Source organism: Sinocyclocheilus grahami, unplaced genomic scaffold, assembly GCF_001515645.1.
Source record: "Sinocyclocheilus grahami isolate Dianchi unplaced genomic scaffold, SAMN03320097.WGS_v1.1 scaffold249.1, whole genome shotgun sequence".
NCBI lineage: Eukaryota > Metazoa > Chordata > Actinopteri > Cypriniformes > Cyprinidae > Sinocyclocheilus > Sinocyclocheilus grahami.
In genome coordinates, this window is record NW_015505428.1 from 1,364,921 (window position 1) to 1,383,781 (window position 18,861).

Genomic DNA, 18,861 nt, shown 5'->3' on the forward strand with positions numbered 1-18,861 from the left:
ACGGGGCTCATTTTCTTTGAGAAGGTTAGGTAAATTTGTATTTCACATCTGTGTTTTTCTCATACAACCTACGTACAAATTTTGGAGAGAAGTACCTACAGTTTTTTTTTTTTGGCAAACTCAGGGGTCCTCTGAGAAATCGAATAATGCCTGGGTAGATATGTCTGTAATTATGGTATATTATTTTTTCCACATCACTTCTCATTTTACTTTGAACTTCTTTTGTTGAATATTGCAATTAAAGCTAAAAATTGTGCGACTTTCTTTATTGTTTTACTGCCTGATGCACCTACGATTTAGGATTTTGATTAATTTAATGAGTGAAATAAAAATCGAGGTACTGATAGCACACAATATATGCACGAATGAATGAATAATTAAAATAAAATAAGTAAATAAACCAGAATTAAAAGGTGAATAAAACAAATAAGTAAATAAAAACAAAAATGAGGGTACTATCGTAGACTGTTATATTAGTGACAAATTATAATAGTGTCTAAATTCCTTCTGATATACCTAATATACCAAATTATATTACATAAACCAGTTATATACCTAATGTTGTAATGTAATCATGAATAGGTCCTCTTTATTTCAATGGGTTGTCAATCCTGAGAGAAGACACTTCTCTTTTAATAAAAAATGGTGCAGATCCCAATCTTGCTCGAATAGTTGTTACTCAAACATTGTTTAGAAAATGAATCCTAAGTGAAATGAAGTGTTTTCAGTCTTGGTTTATAAGGAGGATTTGATTCAGATGCGTTTTCTCCCTTAGTAGGAATACCACAATCACACTCGGATCTGATCGGATTTAATTTGGTGAGAATGCAGTCCGATCCAGAAACCAAAACACTACTAATATCCATATGATAACCAGGACGCATAGCTGATAGATCATTGGAGATGGAATCTGTGAGGCACTGTATTTATTTGAACCAAAGTGAAAATGCAACATTGTAACAGTTTAATGTCTGTTTCAGATCAAATCAAACAAACTGCAGATCTGAAAACACTAAATTTATTGAACATTATTCAATACCAGGGCACTTGTATGTGAAGCACAGACTGCTACAGTGTGTTGTTCAGTTGAGGAATGGGTCTAAGAGAAAGGTGGCAGCATTGAAGACGGCCTTTGTTCCAGTGCATTCTCTAGTTGCTGAATTATTTAGGAAATAAAAATAAATTTATGTTTGTTCCCTGTCAGGGTTCAAATCCACCAGAAGAGATGGTGGATACCAGTGATTTAGACACATTTTTATTACTTAGATGGATAACATATGCCTTTATTCACTCCCCGGCTCCCCTCCTGTCTCTCTCTTTCTCACACACACACACACACACACACACATCCATCCACTCTGGGATTGAGTTATCTTTACCCCTTGAGAGTGAGATTACAGGGACAGCAGGGTCCTGACGGACACAGAGGTAGCCGCTGGAAATCCAATTATCTTTTAGTGTTCTCTTTCTAATAGGATCCCTAATACGGAAAATATTTTTCCGGTAACAACTGTACAATGGCGGCCGATACCTGCGAGGGAGAAAAGAAAGGACAGATTTAGGGAAAGAGAGTGACTTGCTTCTTTAATGAGAGTCTTTCTTTATTAGAAATGAAATGTGTAGGATACTGGGCCACAAGGCCAGATCTCTCGGATGTGATAGAACGAGGTCATTGTTCTCTCGTTCACTCTCTTGCTTTTTTTGTTAGCTTTTACTTGATATTGAAGTGATGGAGTGTAATTGAGTTGCCTCCCGACTGAAGTGAGTGTGAAGAGAGGTGATGGGCCACTTCATTAGCGTTTAGTGTCTGTGTTTCTGTAAGAGGAGACTAGGAGTTAATGACATCAACTGCGAAATGAGACTCATGACCTCGCATTATTCCAGCGTGCGTGTTCACTATTCCTCCAGCCTCTGATGGTTATCTGTACTAGCCAAACAAAAGCACATCTAAATGATGTTCACTTAGAGCTTCAGTAAGGTTACACTTGTGCTCTTTGATAAGTCAGCAGCTATCTTTACTGCAAATAATGGCTTTGTGGAATACACACATACATGCTCTTTCTTTCTCTCCCTTGTTCTGTCCTCTCTTCTTCTTGCTATAATTAATTCCCCAGGTGATGGCAGTGCAGCAGGTCATTATACTGTATCGTCCCCAGCACTCTTCTGCTCCCTGTCTTTCTCACTACATTCACATTTACAACACTGAAGGGTTAGACGCATACCTTTTTGTTTTTATTTTAGTAGTAGAATTTGTAATCCAAATAATTACACGATATGTCATTTGATTGATAGAATAATCAATATATGCTGACAACATTCTCATTTAAGATCATAAAGTCTTAGGTATCTTAAATGGTCCCGTAAAAGTAATAATTGTCATTTTAAGAGGTCTTAAATTTGGAGAAGGAAAAACAATAGTCACGATATAGCCTAATGTGACTATTAAACTTCAAAAGGCTATGATTTAATGAAATAAATGTGAGCGTTGCACATTCAGAGTCAAATCACGGTGCTCACAGTTCTACTGTTGGTGAATTATAATTGTTTACTTTATGGTTTTTATATTGTAATATGTTGTAGATGGTTGTAAGAGTGCCTATTTATTCTTTAAATCAACAACTGAAAGCATGCAGCATATAGACATGTCAGAATAAGAGTCATGGTGTATTTCAGACTTGTTTATAATTGATTAGTCCTGCATTATGCATTAACTTTTTCTTGATATTATTGGTATTTAGCATGTAATAATAATAGTAATAACCCTCAGTCATTTTGTGTTCTGCCTGCTCAGCTGGGATAGGAGCATGTGTTTAAACTTGGGAAAAACTACACACTTCAGCTTTAAATACAGACAGAAATCACAATGGCTCTTAGAAATAATATGATTATAATATATATATATATATATACATTTTTTTTTTTCTTCTGCTTGTGAAGATATCTTTTCATACTGTTCATTTGACCCGTGTTATCACCCTCCCAACAGTGACGCTTTGCTTGTATTTTTTTGTTCATTGGGCTCAGGACCAAATGTGGTTCCCTTATTTACCAGAAGTAAAAATATTATCCCATATTCACATTCATCCACACCTGCTCCTCGTCGCCTGCCGGCAGACGTGTTCATTTTTCAATCGCCGCACATCTCCTTCATTTGACTATTTTTCACCTCAAAGGACACTTAATTCCTACAATTTCTCACACGGCGTGACCTTGAAGTTGTAGGCGTCAGCTGCCCGTGTAGAGTAATGGATCCAAATAAATGCCTTTTTTTTGGAGAGGAGGTGGGAGGAAAGATGAAGAATCTGCTATCTACGCATTGTGACTAGTCCATTAAAAGCACGAAATGAAGGCGGGGAAGAGAGAAGCCAGAGATACTTTGATAAGTTGTTACACCTGTGTTAACCTTGATGGTCACCCTGACTCTGGGAAGGGGGTGGTAACATTTTCTGTCTCTCTAGTTGCTTTACACTAGATTCCTGCTCCATCTATCGCCGAGGGAACAAGGGATGGAGGGAAATCAATACAGAGAGGCGTTGGCTGACAGCAGTATCGCTCCAGAATTGAAGTGCCTGTCAGCCTTTGTCATTCTGTGACTTTTGTTCGCTATTGTACTTTTAAGCCGTCATTTTTCTTGGTTGTCACTTTTCACTTTCCCAGCTGAATTCCCCTGGCTGTAATTTTTACGCTGCGACTTTACATTTGGAAAGAAAGTGGGTCAAAAGATCAAGTGCAATGAAAATCTCTCGAATTTGATTGGCCGACGAACATGGCGTATGCTCGTTATTCATTTTGTTTCTCTGAGTGGCGCGTGCATATCCTCCGCAACATAATGAGTTCTGGTCCCTGGCAGATGATGATTATTTTGTTTAACCTTGCTACCCTGTTTAGGGAGGAGAGGGTATACCTGCAGCCCATGATTGTTCATATCTTGTTACAAGGAAACGTTGGGATCTGCTAACACTGGAAAATAGTAGTTATTGGTATGTTGTTTTGCTTTAGTTCCCAATTAATTCTGAATATGAAAAACTTATTTAAAAGTGATTTTTGTTCCACTGGCCTATACAACAATAGGCCTGGATTTTATACCGAAACCTATTGCCACACATTCAGAAGATTTCAGAAACCAATGCAGTTTGTTGAAATACTCTTTTTCTAAAAAAGACATAAAGGGGGCTACCATTCTTGTCAATGGTATTGTTCATTTATTTATATCTGCAGCTTTCTACAAGTGGAAACATGCAGCAAATATTACTATAAAACAAAATAATGCTCCAACATATAATTAGCAGGCTCTGACACAACAAGAAGTTGAGCTTCATCATGATCAACTAAAATGTGAATGACTACTTTTGTTAAATGTCCCAATCAGGATTGATTTATTAATAAATTACCCATGAGAGTCTTTCTCAATGATTTACTAGTAAATGGATGCTCTGCTACAGCACGAAGTGAGTTGTGTGCGTGTATGTGATTTAAAAAAAATCTGATCATACTGAAAAAAAGGTGTTAAACATGTTTAATCTTGTTAAATTTAACAGCTCCCATTTGTTTTTGATTTCAAATTTGGAGTAAATACATTTTAAATATGTGACCCTGGACCACAAAACCAGTCATAAGGGTAATTTTTTTTTATGTTTATGCAAATGACTGAATAAATAAGCTTTCTACTGATGTATGGTTTGTTAGGATAGGACAATATTTGGCCGAGATACAACTATTTGAAAATCTGGAATCTGAGGGTGCAAAAAAATCTAAATATTGAGAAAATCATCTTTAAAGTTGTTCAAATGAAGTTCTTAGCAATACATATTACTAATCAAAAATTATGTTTTGATATATTTATATTTGACCCATACAATGTATTTTTGGCTATTGCTACAAATATCTTCGTGCAACTTAAGACTGCTTTTGTGCTCCAGGGTCACATTTAAAAGTTACAGTACAAACATGTCACATACAAACAAGTTGAAGGCACAAGTGTGCTCCTTTTACCTGAGAAGAATGCTGTCTATCAGAACGGGTGATGAAAACAAAGCACACTACATCATTAGAGTGTGTGTTGACGCCTCAGCGTGTGTGTGTGTGTGTGTGTGTGTGTTTGTATTGCTACAAATATACCCCAGCGATTTAAGAATCCAGGGTCACATATCTTGTTAATTCAGTTGCCTACTTTTGTCAAACTCCAAAATATGCATTTTATTTGGACCTTTATTGAAGTGCTGAATAAATAGTTCTAGACTACTGTAGACGATACAGATTTTTTACAATAATATGGCTCTAATGTTTTGTCATGGGTGTAGTCCGTTGAAGGAAATGAGTGCTGACCCTGTCCGTTTCAGTTCTCCAGAACACAGAACATTTGGAGATGTGGATGATGACTCTGTCTGAAGTCATAAACACATTGCTTTCATGGTTTTCTCTCTGCCTCTATGGCTTCAGCTTCAGCCGCACTGTGACTGCAGATTGTGCTTCCCTCTTCAGTGGACTGCCAAACATGTGCAAGACCCTTTGAATTAAGTTCACCTGGTAGGGTTTCCAGAAGTCTTATGACGTCACTTCAGAATTACAGCCCCAAACGTGATGATAATGTCACTGCTGTGTTCACCTGAATGTGTCCTATAATGCAGCCTGTATGTTCAGCTGCAAGGAAGTAATTTGTCAGGAAGTTCATGAAAATTACGAAGCCCATTATGGAGCTCAGGGATTTGGTGCCGTTGACACTAGTTGATAAAGTGCCTGTTTATGCCAAAGTGTTTGAACTCACGACGGCTAATTAATAATGTGTTAATCAGTCGTTGAAGGGAACAATGAAAAAAATATGGATGATTGCTATGTTTGTTTCTGATTCAGAAAACACCTTCAGAACAAACTTCAAAACGGTTTATTTCAATGAATATTACAAATTCTAAATATTACAAACTTAAAAAGTCTTAAATATTTAAAAAAGTATTTGATTGCATAAGTCATTAATAATATCTGTGCACCTTTTATTGTTGTCAAACTCGTTCTTTTGCTTGTTTTTTCTTTCCTCCATTCTTTCATCAAAACCAATGTTACCCATCTAGAATTTTCCATTTCTTACCCAGACTTGACTTTCCACACCGAACAGAGACAAATCGCGGTCTTTTTTTCCCGTTCCTTTATTCCCGCTCTTTTGTTACACTAGACACTCAAATAGGTTCACATTTAAAGATTCACCCTTTGCCTTTTATCTCTCTTTTATTCCACCGTCCTCTTCTCATGGCTTTAAGGTCACTGCAGAGTTAAGAACAGCGAAATGAGACACAGATTGATAATTAGGAGAGGGAAGCCCCCCCTAATGTGATTTATCTCTATGGATTTTCTGTCATACATGAAGAGTCGATCCTCAAATTGGAGAGGAGGGCCCATTAGAAGGCACTTTGGAGCGTTTACCACTAACTTTACCGAGGCAGGCTTTGGCATCTGCCTTCACTGTATTTGTTGTCTGAGGCGGGTGCTGTCCAAAGCTAATTTAATTTAGGGCCATAACACGCAATGGATGAAGCAGAGGGAATTACATTAAAACAAGCTCTAGTGGTTGCCGTAACCTTTCCGCTTGATTGCTGTTTGCTAGACGTTGCATCAGAATCAGATAAGAGGCACCGGGAAAAAAACGAACCCATGTTGTTTTGCGCTTGGTGGGCTGTTTTCGCTTATTCTGGGTTGAATTCATTCCAGCATCTCACCAGCTTTGTTACTCGTCTCCTGATTTATTGATTCTGATTGGGACATTGGTTTCCGCAGAGGACGGCTTATTCATTTACTTTTCTGCTTTGGGTAGTACCAGATAAAAACCGAATTGAAGTTTTATCAGAGGGATATTTGCAGTGCGAGGTGCTTTGTTAAAGGATTGCATTTGCGTTCAATAACAAATTCTGACAAAGAAAAATGTCTCCTTGTGCATTATGGGTAGTTTCTACATTTTTTAGCGTAGCCCAAAGGCATTAGCAAATACATGTCCAGTGTTATTAATCACTGTGACAACAGCCTGGAAATGACCCAGAGTTCCATTTGTTTCCTGCGTGTATGGAGTTACCGCATACACACACACACACACACACACACTCATACGCTGAGGCGTCAACACACACTCTAATGATGTAGTGTGCTTTGTTTTCATCACCCGTTCTGATAGACAGCATTCTTCTCAGGTAAAAGGAGCACACTTGTGCCTTCAACTTGTTTGTATGTGACATGTTTGTATTGTAGCTTTTAAATGTGACCCTGGAGCACAAAAGCAGTCTTAAGTTGCATGAAGATATTTGTAGCAATAGCCAAAAATACATTGTATGGGTCAAAATTATAGATTTTTCTTTTATGCCAAAAATCATTAGGATATTAAGTAAAGATCATGTTCCATGAAGATATTTTGTAAATTTCCTACCGTAAATATATCAAAACTTCATTTTTGATTAGTAATATGCATTGCTAAGAACTTCAGTTGAACAACTTTAAAGGCGATTTTCTCAGTATTTAGATTTTTTTGCACCCTCAGATTCCAGATTTTCAAATAGTTGTATCTCGGCCAAATATTGTTCTATCCTAACAAACCATACATCAATGGAAAGCTTATTTATTCGGCTTTCAGATGATGTATAAATCTCAATTTCGACATTCAAAATTTACACTTAAGACTAGTGTTGTGGTCCAGGGTCACAAATAGGGACATATGTTTTGAATGAACGGTTTAATATCTTCATTGATCGAATAAAATGCATATAAGAGCACGATTACTCACAAGAGCGGTTTTCTTCTGTCTGCAGTCTCAATGTGCTCAGTATGCCGCTGAGAAACGCGATGAGGAGAAGATGTGCGATCACCTGATCAGGGCCGCCAAGTACCGGGATCACGTCACGTCCACCCAGCTCATCCAGAAGATTGTGAACATCCTCACAGATAAGCACGGAGCCTGGGGCTGCTCTACTTTCAGGTACAAGTTCAGTTATATGACTTGGACCAAATGTGCTGCTGACACCATATTATTATATATATTCACCATCTTACTCTTCGTTATCTTGAAAATGAAGTGAACACTTGTAATGCCACAGAAGTAAACTGAAATTGATTATACCACTAATGACCCAGTGATTAGTTGTTCCTCAAAAGCATTATTATATCACACTGGTTAAAGGGATAGTTCACCCAAAAAGGAAAATTCTGTCATCATCAACTATCCCTTTAACCTGACTTTGTTTACAGCCAGACTTATTTTCTTACTGGAACTTGGGATAAAGCCAACTAATCAGATTGGTGATCGGGCTGTCACAATATTGGATTTTCACTGCATGATTATTGTGGCGAAAAGAATTCACAATAACAAAATTATGATGTCTGTAGACATTAAATAGAAAATAATACAATAATGTCACCAGTCAAATTCATCTTTCTTTCTTTCTTTCATTAATTTAATTTATTTTGTTGTGTTTTCACTTTTTTGGCCAATGAATTACACTCAAAATATGAGTGTCTTGGTCATAATCATAATTTTGTGTGGCAGTAGTAGCTACATACTGCTTCTTCTTCTTCGTTTTCATCATCCTGTACTATTACTACTACTTTTTCCATTTTATGTTGGGAAGCAATCGACGTAAAGCTGCAATACCTGCCATCTACTTGGAGTATCAACCATTCAGTTACTGGCACTGAATTATTTATGAAATTATGTTGTCTAGCATTAACATGCAATAATTTTTAAATATTATTTTTAATATTTTATTTTATTTTATTTTTGGGGGATCATGCACCAGATGGTCTGTGAACAGACGTCTATAGTGATAGGTGATAGGCTCTCCTCTGTTTATTAGTACACCTGCATCCTATTGTACCCCATACTAAATCATCCGTAATCATTAGACCTCATATTATTTACCTCTCTCACGATATGCTAAACCTACATTTCTGCCCATTATGGGCTCTAATGGAGTTTTACAGTCAGGCTTCTGAGCCTGGGTTATGTCTTATTGCTTCGGTTTCTGTGTATGATGCATTGCTGTTGGAATGGGATGAAAGCCAGTGAATGCTACCTGGCCATTACTGAAGGAAACATGAGGAGCTATATTTATCTCTGTAAACACACAGAAATATCCCATAATGAAGCAGTCATGCACTGTTTTTCTCTAATCTAGTTTGTTGCCCAAGAACCTCATTGACTCTGTAGTTCAATTTTTTTCCTTTGTCCTGACAAAATGTGTTCTCTGGAGCTTTGGAGACCTGTCTGTGGTTTGTTGTATCAAGATTTTGTGCTCTCTCTTTCTCTTTCTCTTTCTCTCTCTCTCTCTCTGTTCTTTCCTCTCAGTATTCTGCAGTCATATAATGGCAGGGCGCTCTGTTCTCTCTCTTGGCTCTCTCCCCATTACCGGCCTTTATGTAGCAGAGCTATTGATGACTTTTGTAATAGCATGCGATGGGCGCGTGGTGACGCTGGCACAGTCTCAGAGTGTGTTTAATAAATCACAATCAGACCCTGCTGTTACATCAATACTTCTGCTCAATTACCCAGAAGGTCATGGGCAAAAATGCTGGAGAGCTGGAGATCGGTAACTAGAAGAGAGAACAACATCTGGAAATAAAAGAAGGGACACACACTCACAATGCAACATGCAACTTGCAGCTGCATGTGTACACTGGGTTATTTTCACATCTAATCATGGATTGAAAAGCTGGAAGGGAGTTATTCACTTGGAACTTACCACAAAAAGGGTAAAAATGGTGATTGTAAATCATTGACAACATTTTTGGGGGAAAAAATATTTTTAAGATAAAGTTAGCCATTTTTGTCTAAATGCAGGTTAAAATGGCGTGATTTGTAATTTCTGGCAATAAAAATTCAATAATCATCATAATTACACAATGGTTGTCAAATACAGAATATCTGCAATGGGAAATGGCGATGAAGATTTAGCTTAAATTAAACTATTATGTGGCGGGAGCTAGCTTTTGGAAGCAAAGAAAAATAATTCAATATTATAACAATGTGTATTAGGTATTGGATATAATATTATATATATTGGATAACAGGGTTGACAAATGCATTTGACAGAACAACAGAATTCTTGAGATGCTACTTTTTGGGTTTTGATGAAAATCACGTGATAACAGGTTTGGATGCAAGATGTGGAACCAGGATACTTTAAAAAAAAAAAATGAATTAATGACTTAGAATTATTTGTACAAATATTTTTGCAGCAATAAATTGAATATCAGTTCCACAGATTGTGTCAACACAAAAGGGTTGTGATATTAAATGCTGATATCAGCATATCAAGAAGATTAAGACCTCAAATCAAATTCAGACCCAATTCAGATGCGACTGTTTTAGATAATAGTTATCAATTAGCTGTCACAATAAATTGATAGGATCTGTGCCTCTAATGCTTTGTTTAAAAAGTCATGGGACACCAAAGTGCACCATATTCATAGAGCATTGGTCTTGCTGTAAAACCATTAGAAATGACACACATCCACCGTTTTAGATAACAAAAGAAAACAACAGCATTGAAGCGTTGAGAGACAACACACACACACACAGCAAAATCTTGTTTTTCTCCTCATTGGAAATGAAATCAGATTCCTCAAAGAGCACTCAGCTGCCATGATTACACCCTTTTGTTGGGAGTGTTAAATTTGCAAGCCCGCTAGCTCCCCCCTATAAAGACGTATTCCCCAAAGTTTCCATTCAATAAAAGGCTGAAAATGAAAATATTATTTTCCTTCCCGGCTGATGGTAGTTGTTGTTTCCTCATGGCAGGCATCTAATATCATCTGACACCTACTGACCCGCCTGAATGCAATTTGTGTCTTAATATCCAGCTTACAGCAGCCCCGTCCTCAGGAGAGTTGAGGTGTTAGGTGATTTTCTCTCGTTCCTGCTTTCATTCCTCACGTGCTCCCTCCCTTTCTCGTTCGTGGATGCATTATCAGAGAGGTCCATGGGGCTTTGCACTCCGGCTAACAAAGGAACAGACACACATATACCAACACATACACACATATTCCACTTACTGATTTGGGACTGTCCCATTCTGCGCTGTCCATGGCCCTTCTTTTTTGATTGGATCTCAGATTGACAGACAGATGCATCCACCTGTCGTCTTTCATCTGGTGAAGCAGCTGAACATGTGGCGCTAGCGTCTGCCAAAACCAGACAAAATAAACACGGTGCCCACAAATGAGGCTGCTGATAGCATTCTTTTTTCTTTCTTTTGCCGCCTGCCGTTCCTCTCTCTCCCTCTCTTTTTTCAGTTTCATCAGTGTGGTCATGTTTATTTGGGTCAAGAGACCGATGATCTTTCATGTAGATGACACGCCAGTAAAGTGGTCGGCCGAAAGAGAGATGATAGGGAGGAGGAGGAACGGGAGTCTCACAGGACAGATGAGTCTTCCTCTCATATTCTTCTTCATTGCATTCTGATGGTGGGACTAATGTAGCATGGAAATTCACTCTGCTCCTGCGCTCAGAGCAGTTCCACACCCTCAAACACTGTCAGGGAGAAGATGAGGAAGATGAAAGCAGATGAAATGAAGAATAGACAGCTTGAAAGAAGGGGATATTTTTGTAGTGCACAAGCTCACAGATATGAAGAGCAAACTATGGTTTAAGAGTTGAACATTTCTGTGAATGAGATCATCTTTGGTTGCTCATTTTGTTCAAACCATTAGAGAATGTGTGCTGTTTGGCTGTGTACAAGCAGTATCCCCTCTTTTACAGTTTTGTATGGCTTTTATCAAAATTTGTATGCCCAGGAAGTAACATCTCTCTCTTTTTTTTTTTTCCTCCTGGCTTTTACACAATTTGTAGTGTTGTCTGCCTTCATAAAACTCAACCTTTCAGACCCTGTTATGCAAGGTACTGTAGGAATTTTCTCCTTATAGTAAATATAAGTGCATCAGTAAACGTAACATTTTCTCCTAAAAATTTACTATTTATTTATTTATTTTAACATTTTCTGGCTTTTGCCTGTTTTGGAAAAATCAATCACATCAATGTTTTTTTATTTTATTATATATATTTTTTTAGATTAAATACATGGTGACAAGGTTTACAAAAATAAATAAACTATTTATTTTTATAGTAAATATGCATGCATCACAAATTATAAACTAACATTTGCTCCCAAAAATGTAAAATTTATTTAATGAATTTTATAGATTTTACCCGTTTTGAAAATACCGATCTCACCAATTTTATTGTAAATATAAGTTTGTCAGTAATTACAAACCAGCATTTTCTGCCCCCAAAAAATACTTTTTTTTAAATTATATTGCCTGTTTTGGAAATACCAATCACACTAATTAGGGTTTTTATTTAGATAACTCTATTTAGATATTAAATACATGCTAACAGGGTTGAAAAATTGGGAAACACTCAACATTGACAATCAGCATTTTTGCACCACCTTCTACTGACCATTTCTTGAAAGACCGAAAATGGCCGTTTTTAAGGGTTTCACACCCTGTTTTGTATTCTCTTTGTGAAAAGTGCCAGTTATTGAAGAAATACCAGGTTTTATCAGAAACTGGGGCAGTTGTTCTTAAGACTCCTGCTTATTATTGTGCTCTTCTTTCTTTTGCACTCTCTTTTTTTATATCTGTTTTCTCACTTTCGTTTCCCACCATCACACCCTATCTCTCTCTCATTCTTTCTCTCTCCTCCTCTAATGCGAGTCATTTCCAGCAGCAGCTCCAGTGATCTCTAATGGAGCTCCTCGGGGCTGGAGGCACCCCTGCCTGGGGACATCCATCTTTTCTGTGTCAGGAACCCACGCCGGCAGAAACCTTTGTGATGTGCACTCCAATTTTTCTTCAGTAAATCAAATCTTCCCTTCTTTCAGAGAGATGAATGCTGCAGGGTTGTGGTGTTATAGAGAAAATCAATGCAGGCAAAATTGAAACAGTATGCCCGCGTATTGATCGGCCTTGTGAAATCGAAACTAACAGCTTTGTAACTGTTCCAGAGGACAGTTAGCTGACCTGTAATGGACAAACTATCAATATTAGCATTACTATTTTATCCTGTGCTTTGTCATTTCATGCCCTGCCCATCAGAAGCTGAGGAACACTGGGCACTGTAGCATGACTACAGGCAGTATTTCGACACGTTTTTAAGATATGTTACATTTCAGAGACATTTTTATTTTATTTTTGTCTGTTTATTTATTGAGTCATGAAACCCTCTTGGGTATATAGAACTTTTTACAATTTAGCATTTTGCTTAGAAACAGTCCAAACCTTAATTGTCTGCATCACTTTAGAACTAATAACAGAGGATTGGGGCATTTCTGAGCAGTTGTTGGAGTAACAGTGTTGTATATAACAGACAGAGGATCCAGTGTGCTATTCTTTGCACCTGTCAAGGCCTTTTAAAAAACTTCTCTACACCTTTTTCATGTTAATAATTTGGCATATGAATGGGCCTATGTTTAATTTCAAGGTTATTTTCTACCCAGGCTTGTTGGAAATACATGCCTCTACCTATGTTTATCCAAAACTAAAAAAACTTAACTATACACCTGAATCGCTGCCGTTTCCAGTTGAAATGAACACTAGAGGCAGTAAAAATCTGACAGCTTTTATTCCTTTTCACACAAAGTATGATTTACAGGGCCAGAGTTTTGAAGAAAGCCTAATTTTCTCACAATTCCTTGCACAATATTATGTTATGACTTCAAAACAATTTTAACATGCTGCGAGAATTGAAAACGGATACTTTTGAACATTAGCATCACATATCCAGCTTCATATGCATGGGTTTTCTAACACCGTAGGTTTGCTCAGTACCTGAACCAACGTAATAAAAACTTGGCCACAGACAGGTATTGAAAGCGCATTTTTAGTGCCACTCACTGGACATTTCACTTTGAAACTGCCATGAAACGCGCAACAAGGCCACGTAATCACTATAGCACGTTTAAAAACAACACAACCCAAAATTACAAAACACACACACACACACATCAAAACATTAAACAAACCCCATGTAGCTAAGAACAGTTAAAAGCAGCAGAAAAGAGATGGGTCTTCAACATAGATTTAAAACGCATATATTTTCAATGAACCTGTGTTGGGTATTTTTGTTACTTTTTATATGATATAAATTTCGTACTGTATTAATCCAGCACTTGATGTCCAAATCTGGGTCCTGAAACGAAACCAGTTGATGACCACTATTTTAGAGATATAATATTAAGGAAAATTACATAATAGGATTTCTACCCATCTTCCTTATTCTCTCGGTTCCACGAACACACAAACATTGCTGTTCTCACGGGAGTGCTGAGTTCTGTCATACATAACAATAGATGGACAAAGGTTCTGCCCCCTCAGTCACACACACACACACACACACACGCACACACAACCACCATAGGTTCTCATTTGGTGTTGTTTGAGATGCTTCATTAATGTCGTCACATTTGGTGTAGGTAATGCAAGTCATACATCATCTCTACTGGTTAATGATGCTCAGGTTGTTGTGAGAGCACCCTGCTGTCCTTCTCGCCAAAGCTACACAAGCACTCCGTTACCGCTCTCCCACCACAAGGCATCACGCGTGTAGCCCGCCACATCATCCACCAATCCACCAATATCATTTTACAGAAGATACTGAAAATAAGAGGAGAGTCAGTGCAGTTTACTGAATACTGGGTAAATTCACTCAACCTAAAATAGTATTATCTCTAATTAATACTGTAACACAGACTATATTACATACTGTATAGAATTATAACTAGTTTTTTTTCTTAATGCAACAGGACACATACCTGCAAAAAAAGATTTGCATAATTTCTTACCAAAACTAGCAGTTCAGCGATATTCTTGGGATGTCTGGAGTAAATGCCATTGGGTCACACCTGGTAGGTGTTTTTCACCTGGAAGCTGAATCACAGTATATTTACTTCTAAAGAAAATATTTATATTTTGAATAAATGCTCTTCTTTTTAACTTTTTATTCATCAAAGAATCCTGAAAAAAGTATCACAGGTTCCCAAAAAAATATTAAGCAGCACAACAGTCTCCAGCACTGATAATAAATCAGCATATTATACTGATTTCTGAAGATCATGTGACACTGAAGACTGGAGTAATGATGCTGAAAATACAGCTGCGCATCACAGAAATACATTAGATTTGAATGTATATTAAAATAGAAAAACGTTATTTTACATCATAAATATATTTCACAATATAAAATTTTTTCCTGTATGTTTTATCAAATAAATGCAGCCATAAGAAACTCATGTAAAAAACATTAAAAATCGTTCTGATGCCAAACTTTTGACCAGTAGTGTGTGTGTGTGTGTGTGTGTGTATATATATATATATATATATATATATATATATATATCTCCAATTTGTCCATGTAAAAAAGAATCATCCTTATAGGCAAAATGCTTCTGGAAAACGCAGCCCTGAATGATTGTTATGGACTAGACTGATTCATTTCTCATAACTTACTGACTTATTGAGTGGCATGGCTTAAGAAGGCTTGGATTGTAGTGCATAAGTTGAAGAGATGACCTTTTTCGGGCTGTTGCATCCTTTTTTGAAGCTGGAAAGCTTCAGTCCCCATTCATTGAAAAGATTGTCCGGTACATTCTTTAAAAATTCTTAGTTTGTTCACTTTTGGGTGGATTATTCCTCGAATGCAGAATTTGTTATACGAGCAGAATGCAGAGTACCATGAGAAATGTTGACAATGACAATCTTCTCCACATTAAATCATCTCATGACAAACTATAAATGATTTTATCAACTTGGCCTGCGTGGTCCTGGCAAAGATAAGGCAAAATGCTTAGCAGATTACATTATGTCATAACATATACATGCTTTTATTTACATTTCTTCATAAGCTGTTTAACAAGTTCCATTAATGGCTCGGTTTGGCTATAAACACTTGAGAAACCATGTACAAACACCCCACAAGACTGCGGGCCAGATAGAGAGAGAGCAGCTGTTTCACTCTCTTTTCTCCCTTCTTATCCTCCCCTCTTCATCTATGATGGAAACAAATTAGACTTTCTTCCAAAGAATCTCAAACCCTTTCAAACAAAACCAGCACGATACACCTAGACGTACAACCTCTTACTTGAGACGTTAGCTGTAAACATGGATTAGCTATGCAGAATATCTATCACCGGTGGGCAGCTCGCCACACATTCATGTTTTTCACATGCAGAGCTTTGTATGGACCCCATTTCCCTGCCTTAAGCTTGACAGCTTGCAATGTCTTCCCAGTCTATCTGTAAATCTTCAGAGAGCATGTAAAGGGTTGACAGCTGCAGATTCCTGGGGATATATCACATAAATGATGCGAAAATGGCTTCTCGTAGCTCTCCTCTTTTGCGTTATGGAAATGGATTAAAATATGTCCTAATGAAAACATTTAGCTCTGACTGTATATACACAACAGTGGCCCAGACTGTAAGAAATAGTAACAAAGTGTCAAAGAAGGACATATTAACGGCTCCCGTAGCGCTGATGTTGTCCATATGTTAGCATGACAGACTCCACATACTCCAGATCTCCCAGAGTTCAGCAGTCACATCAAGTGTTCCACTGAAAATGCAGAAGTAGTGCTGAAAAGACGTTTTACCACTAATGATTTTGATTCAAAGACCAGCTTAGACCAGTAATTTTCTATGTTTGTCTAGACTATTTTATGCTGCTGGTTAGTGCTAGTCATTACTGTTCACCAGTGTATCATAGCTGATGAAGCTAGTTAACCAGTGTGATCTTTTTTTTGATGAAGTAGGTTGACAGAGTTATCCTTCTGCTTAAGATAGTTTAACAAAAATTCATCTTCACTGCTATTTTCTTCTTAAGAATCTTGTATCCCCAAAAATACTTGAAAAAAACAAACTTCATAAAACTCATCATAAATAACTTCTTAAAGTTAGAATAACCTCCAACTTGGCTTAAATCCACAAATGTAAGGTATTTATAATTTATTGGGTTGTTTCAAGTTAATTAAGCATTGCAACATAATACTAGCTACATATTACTATATTATTATTACTAGGGATGTGCACTTGTTTTCTGAAGTGACAGCAGTTAGGCCTATCTTTACTTTTTGCTTAATTTTGAAATTACAAATAACTCTACTAAAACAAGTCAAATAGAGAGCTCATCTTACTTCGTCTTATTTTATTGCGATATAATTTTCATCAGCATTCAACACATATAGAGCGTCCATAGGACGCTTTCACTCTAGAGAAAGTGGAAAAAGACATTAAATAAATGCAACAGACCACTCCATCTTGAGAAAGGCTTGAGACAAATAATAACTACTTAAATTACGTGGCACCTTAAAAAACACCATGCTTATTATTATGATTGTTGTGGTAATTTACAGGCAGTGCAAAAAGATAGCCTTGATGTGTTTTTCATTTAGTTAATCAGTCAAACTGAAAATTCATGAGGACGTGCATGAGGGCATTTCTTTTATTCATATGGTATATGTACAAGTGCACCGTCTCTGCCTTATTCATTCTCTGACCAAACTAAATGCCAGTAGAGGGACTTAGGAATGTCATTGATGGCTACAGGAAGCACTTTATTACAGATGTGTTGTCAAAAGATGTGCTACTAAGTATCTAGTGTGCAAATAATATTGTTTAGGCTATTTTAGGAGGCATTTTTGGTGTCCTTGTAAACCAAATAAATAGCATGAACAACAACAACAAAATGTTTGAATTTCAGCAAAGTGTTCACTGAAAAAGAGAGAGACAACATGCATCTGTGTTTTGTCTGAGACTAGTGATGCTCGACACTCTTATCTGTCCCTCAACTTTTCCCATCATGCTCCTCTCAGAGGAGGCCTTTTAACAGAACGTCCCTACATAAAGTACCAAACGAGCCTCTGCTGCAGCGAGAGCCATTACACACAACACCACGCACACTTCTCCTCTGTAGCAACTCAGATTTATGAGTTTCATATGCCCTTAAGAAAGTATACTGCCGTGACAGAGCAAGGTCACGATAGGAGGCCCTGATCAATATTTGAATGAAAAGCCATTTGGGAAGTTTTTAAGGCCTTTTCTCCCCCCTCTCTTTCTTTCTGTCTCGCTCTCTCCCAGGGAACAGCATCAGGAAAGCATCGATTGCTGGGATCCAGTAGTTAGTCAGAGGCTATCTCCTTTGACTAACCCCTTAGCACTCTGTCACCCCCTCGCTACCGTGATAGATTGTTACTCTCTGAGCCGCAGTAATTACACGCAGCTCCGGTCGGGTCATTTATTTCAACACTTTCACCATTTACCAAAAAATCTCCTTTATCTTTGTGACCCAGCAGTTTGCTTTTGCAGCGAAAGCAGAAAGAGGGACACATAAAAATCTCACTCCCGCCCTGGAGCACGATGGGGCATCCGTTACCCATCTCACCTATATTTCTCTCTCACTTTCTTTCTTTCTCTTCTACAGTTTTAACCCTCTGGTCTTCCCTTTTTTCTTCTGTCCTTCTCTGATGTTCTCTTACTCTCTCTCTCTCTCTCTCTCTCTCTCTTTTCTTTATCACAGTGCAGTCTTCTGTGTTTTCTATGCTTTTTAAAATCAGGAATAAATTACATGTGTATAGAACCACATGATACCACTGTTCCTCGCCCTGTGACCTCATGTTTGGAGCCATGCCTTTCTTTGGTTTTCTGTATTGCATCACACTCTGAAACCTGCCTGAATGGGTTGATATGCTGATCTTCCCTTTTTTCTTTTTTCCCTCTCTCTCTCTCTCTCTCTCTCTCTCTCTCTCTCTCTCTCTCTCTTTTCTTTATCACAGTGCAGTCTTCTGTGTTTTCTATGCTTTTTAAAATCAGGAATAAATTACATTTTAAAATACATACATATATA

The 18,861-nt window shown here is 37.5% G+C and overlaps 1 protein-coding gene across 8 annotated transcripts in view; it reads left to right on the forward strand.

Moving 5' to 3' along the window:
* Window positions 1–18,861, forward strand: part of LOC107598261 (lipopolysaccharide-responsive and beige-like anchor protein) — a 228,872-nt gene that overhangs the window by 108,024 nt on the left and 101,987 nt on the right. For all 8 annotated transcript variants that reach the window (XM_016289545.1, XM_016289547.1, XM_016289551.1 and 5 more), the window contains one exon: window positions 7,785–7,951. In XM_016289545.1, the coding sequence (XP_016145031.1) occupies window positions 7,785–7,951 (167 nt within the window). The remainder of the gene's footprint in view (window positions 1–7,784; window positions 7,952–18,861) is intronic.